Source organism: Musca autumnalis, unplaced genomic scaffold (genome assembly GCF_047663935.1).
Source record: "Musca autumnalis isolate F117 unplaced genomic scaffold, ASM4766393v1 scaffold_1, whole genome shotgun sequence".
Lineage (NCBI taxonomy): Eukaryota > Metazoa > Arthropoda > Insecta > Diptera > Muscidae > Musca > Musca autumnalis.
The window spans coordinates 207,736,291-207,741,362 of record NW_027411644.1 but is presented as its reverse complement, the minus strand read 5'-3'; the positions used below and the strand labels follow the sequence as shown (position 1 = coordinate 207,741,362).

General features: G+C 32.8%; 1 protein-coding gene across 1 annotated transcript; it reads right to left on the bottom strand.

Moving 5' to 3' along the window:
- Nucleotides 1–605: 605 nt before the first annotated feature.
- Nucleotides 606–4,866, bottom strand: Vps16A (vacuolar protein sorting 16). The gene is made up of 12 exons (XM_073959984.1): nucleotides 4,634–4,866; nucleotides 4,359–4,548; nucleotides 3,940–4,216; nucleotides 3,189–3,877; nucleotides 2,996–3,123; nucleotides 2,710–2,858; nucleotides 2,520–2,641; nucleotides 2,298–2,459; nucleotides 1,962–2,233; nucleotides 1,224–1,355; nucleotides 949–1,149; nucleotides 606–880 (listed from the first exon to the last, which is right to left on the bottom strand). The coding sequence occupies exons 1-12, from the start codon at nucleotides 4,687–4,689 to the stop codon at nucleotides 733–735; spliced, it is 2,526 nt and encodes an 841-aa protein (XP_073816085.1). The 5' UTR covers nucleotides 4,690–4,866; the 3' UTR covers nucleotides 606–732.
- Nucleotides 4,867–5,072: the final 206 nt, after the last annotated feature.

Sequence of the window (5,072 nt, the reverse complement as noted above, 5' to 3'; positions counted from 1 at the left end):
CCAGTTACATAAAAAATACAAAAAACACCTGAAATTCGGCTTCAAAATGTCAGCATCGATAAAAGGTGGATGCAGAGCAAATTTTGGAAAGTGATACATTAGAAGTGTAATCTTCATTTTGTAATCTCCTACTTTTACTTTGGACAGATGTCCGTCATTTGAATGGTTTAATCAGAAATCGAATAGCAATGTAAAAAACCTGTTTAGCTTCAACGTGTTTTTACCTATGTTTCTTCCTTTACGCGGTCGTAACTACCACGTAAATTAATTTTTTTTTTTTTTTTGCTAAATTTTTGAGCTTTGTACAAAAACATCTAAATTAATCCAGCAATAGTCATAGTTACTGGTAAACTACAATAGTTCGTTTGGCTTGGCAAAATACATAACTACTCAATTTACTTCACTCTATCTACTTCCAGCGCAATGCATCGATCAAGAACGCAGAACGGAAAAATATTATTTATAGTCAAACAAGCAATAACCATAACAACTCTCTCATAACCATTTCATCATCTTCTTCAAACCTATTTAGGATGAACACAATTAACCAAAGGTCTCCGAGTGAAGATTTTCTAATATGACATGATGAATAAGATGCCAAAGAATGTAAAAATATTTGTTATTTTATTATGAATTACACACATACATAAATACATATATGCATTATAAAAGTTTCTTTTTGGATTATTTAATTATATAAATAGTATAAACTTAATACTAATGTGGTTAGCTTTATTTCTTAGAAGATAACATTGCAATATAGGTAATAATTTTATCCAATAGTTGGCGATTACCCAATGTATTCGCTTTCTGTTGAATTACATACAATGAATTGATGTCACGTTGTTCAAATGATGTATCAACAGCTTCTTCATATAATCTGAAAATAAAAATATCATAAATAATGAACACTTCAAATTATAGTTGTGCCATTGTGCCAAAACTTACTCTGCCCGAATATACCAATGAGTCTTACGATCATCTCTACATTTGAGTATATACTTGCGTGCTTCAGTCAAATTATTTTGTTTAAGGCAGACTTCAACAAATGGTTCATAGCCAATGGGACTCTTTTTACTTTTGGCAAATTTTTCCAATTCCTCCCATTTATATTTACTGGATAGATTTAGAATACGCAACCACCAAAATCTGGAAGAAAGTTTTTTGTTTGGTTTTTATTAGTAGATATCAATGAAAATCATAAAAAAAAACATATAGCATACCTCCTATCGGGTACTTTAAAGTCGTTCTTTATCTTTTCGGCTTCTTTAAACTCTCCCAAATCGAGTAATTTTTCGATTGTTTCGTGTATGGATAAACCCAGGAATGTTACATTACCATAAATACTGGAATATCTGAAAATTAAAAAGGACATTATTTAAAAAGGGGTTTATACCATGTATAAGTTTTGCATCCATAGATGAGGTTCAATGACCATTGCAAAGTGCATTAAAAACGAATGCATTTTTTATGAAAAAAAAAAAAACAAAATACTTGAAAAATATTTTTTATATATGAAGTTATTTATTTTCCTTTGGTTCACTTTGTTAAATAGGAAATTTGCTTTTTAACCCCTGTTTTTGTAAAATAATTTTATGTTTTCACACGAATTGTCAAATTTTTTAGATCGATTTACTCGCTTTAGCGCAAATTTGAAACGCTGACTTTTGAATGAGGTGTTCTTAACTATATATAGAACGTGTCTACGAAGAATTAGATCTGTATGTCATCTAGGGGCTGAGCTATGGATGCCCAAATTATTACGAATATAGACGAACGAACAAAAAATAGTTACAAAAACAGGGGGTTAATTTTTGTGAATAAATGATTTGAATTACAATTAAAATAAATTGAAATGTGGGGAGTATAACTGTCTTTTTTCAAAATTCCAATCTGTACTCTACATTTCACACCTTTAAATTATAAAAAACCATTACTACTTTACAATTAGCCATACTTACTTGTTATTCAATGTCTTTTGTAGCTTCATAAGTTTACTGGTGTCCGAACAAAGTTCAGCTTCTATATTACGTCTACCTTGTGTGTAACTATTCGCAATAGTGGATAGATTTGATTCTAAACTTTTACTTTCCAAAGCATTACGAAAATGATATTCAGCTATAGACTTATGATCATCTTCAGTATTGTAAATATCATACAATGCAGTACGGCTCCATTCATTCATTATCTTTTTGTAAATATTCAAAGCCATGGGATATTCGCGAATTATCATCTATAAACAATTTTAAATTAATTTACATTGCAATATATTCACGTCTGTGTGTGCCTTATCTTACATGAAAATTAGTTAACATCATTTTCTTTTTGATTTCTAGTAGAACTGTGGCCACCAATTCCGTGTCTCCCGATTGAGTGGCACTTTGTACGGCACGATTGTATTTACCCAACTTCAACAATAAAGGAACTTGCAGTGAGGTTCGTGGTTCCAACTCTAGCAACTGAAAGTGAAAATCATGAGATTATATGCTTGGTTGTGATTAAAAAAATAACTTTGTTACCTTTATGGCCAGTTCATCCCGTCCAGCTGCATGTGCCTTTTCTGCAATATTACAAAAGGATATACCTTCCACAGAGGGGTTTTTGAATTTCTCGGTGATTTTACGTGCAACCTCAGTGTCATCTAAAAACATTACAAAGGATTTATCGACTAATAATTCTGGTCTAGACTGTCTCAGTTAAAATACCCACTTTTATCATTCATCACCTTGTGATAGGCCCAATGTTCCAAAATCCATGATTCTGGCAATTTCAAATGTTTGGCCACCTGAATGGCAATGGCATAATGTTTACGAAATACCAGACGGGCCAAAATAATTTCTGGTTTAAGATAAAGGAATCTGTAAAGGAAATATTAAAAATTTCGAGATGATTCTCTCAAATATTATACATTTTGTAATATCATTAAGATTATCGGAACAACAATAACAAATTGTTGGTTTGCAAAGTTTTATATACATACATATTTAATACTTACTGTTTAATGGTTAATGGTACAGCAATGCGAGGATGTCTTAAAGCATTTAGGACACGTAAAATTCTAAGCATTCTAATATACACATCAGGGTTGTGAGATGGAATAAAACCCTTGCCAAAATATGCAGTCTTAAAAACAAATTTCCAATACTCAATACAATAATAGAAGATAGAGCGTTAACACCTCAGCTTACCCTCATTAAACTCTTCTGAGTTGTTGTACAAAACTCATAACCAGCCGCTTCAATACACTCATCCACAGCCACATTCATACGATCACGAAATAAACTTAAATACTCATCGGCTTGATGGGATTTTTCTTGATATTTCTTTTGGGCTTCGAACAGAAAACTAGACGGTTCTTGGCTATTTATGGCAAATATATTTTGGACACATTTCGGTAGCTTCTGTATCATTTCATGTGTTGTATTGGTTAGAATGCGTACACCATCCATTTCAGCCACAAGAAATATAGCTGGATCATAAGTGAAGAGATTCTTATCACCATTGCGATTGACAACCAACAAAAATGAAGGATAAGCTATAACAATTGCTTCCGATTGTTCATTGTCGACATTCATAATCCATTCAATTTGTTTTGGTATATCTTTACGTCCTGTATCAAACTCGCAATATTTTTGTTTCATATCAACGCTACCCATCCAAACGATACCATTATTGGTGTACAGGGCCAAATTTTGATGATTATACGAAACGGACATTAATATTATTCTTTCAAATGGTTTATCGAAAAGATTGCGTATAACAGAACCGACTGATTCGCCTGGAAAAAGTTTTATAACTTCACGTTCACGTCCCAACAAGCAATAACTGTTACGATCTTCTGTAACAATTTCCCAGCAAGTACAATTTGTAAGAGATTCTGTAATTGCGAATAAAGTTTAAAAATGTTTTCTATATAGCATAGTAGATATTCAGAATTACTGGGTATTTCTGGTAAAAGCCTTGATCTAAAATCCTTGCTATTAGTGTGCTTTAGAAATATCCTATGTTTTGTGGTCATAACTGCAATGCCTGTGCCAGCGGAGGATTGGAAAATTTTTGCATCTAATATTTTCGTTTCACTGGCTTCTTGGCCAATGCAATACGATTCCTTCTCATTGCCAAACATGTCATATATAAATACCAAGGCATCTTCCTGTACACATATCAATTCCTCGGTGTCCGACCATCCCATGGAAATAAGGCGACCGTGATTCCACTAAAAGAGTTAGGAAGATTAGTCTCATGTCTTTGCACAAAGACGAAGAGCTAAATTTGTCACTAAATTAACTCGGACAAGGAGGACTAGTTCTAGTCTATTAGGTGCAAACGTGCAGCGTATAATGAACATTGCAACTTACCCATATCTTGCTTAAATCCTGTCCAGCAGTATCAAAAATTCGAATAACTGGTTTTGCTGTTCCCTTAACCGGTACTATTTTGTTTGGATCTCTGGTTACTGCAACGGGCCCACCATATGGAGCACATGCAACCGTCATATATTCCAAATCTAGGTCTAGTGGCCATTCAGGTGAATGTAAATCAAATTTTCTGCAAAACAAGAGAAGATAAATGGGGCGTTTACAAAGTATGTAATAACAAATAACTTCAGTACATATTTCTATTCGTACATTACCTATAAGTTGTTGGTCGTAGGACGAACCAATCACCTGTATTGTACATAATAGGCATTTTCTGTTTATTAGTTTCTATAAATTATTTTTTCTTATCCGGAATAAAAGAATTAACAACAAAGAATTCACAGTGACACATTCACAACGGTCCATTCACAATGGCGGGCTTGATAAAATACAATGTTACGAAAGTTGGGACTAAAGCAAATTCCCAATAATAAGTAATGTTTAGAATGAAGAGCAAAGAAAAATCAAATAACAGATGTTAACATTTAGACAATCTGGGCACATATCAAATCTGCATTCCATATTTCCTCATGGTAGAACAATAAAAGGTAACAGCAATACATCTAACTGATGCTCTGTTCCAGAACCTGCAAGAAGCTACTATTTTTTTCTACGATAACATTTTTTCCTTTATGTTATCGGAAAAAATAGTAA

Coding starts and splice junctions, on each gene's coding strand:
- Vps16A (XM_073959984.1), bottom strand. CDS start 4,689: ATGCCTATTATGTACAATACAGGTGATTGGTTCGTCCTACGACCAACA. Junction 4,217..4,358: donor AGGATTTAAGCAAGATATGG/GTAAGTTGCAAT, acceptor TAACTCTTTTAG/TGGAATCACGGTCGCCTTAT. Junction 3,878..3,939: donor GCTTTTACCAGAAATACCCA/GTAATTCTGAAT, acceptor TCGCAATTACAG/AATCTCTTACAAATTGTACT.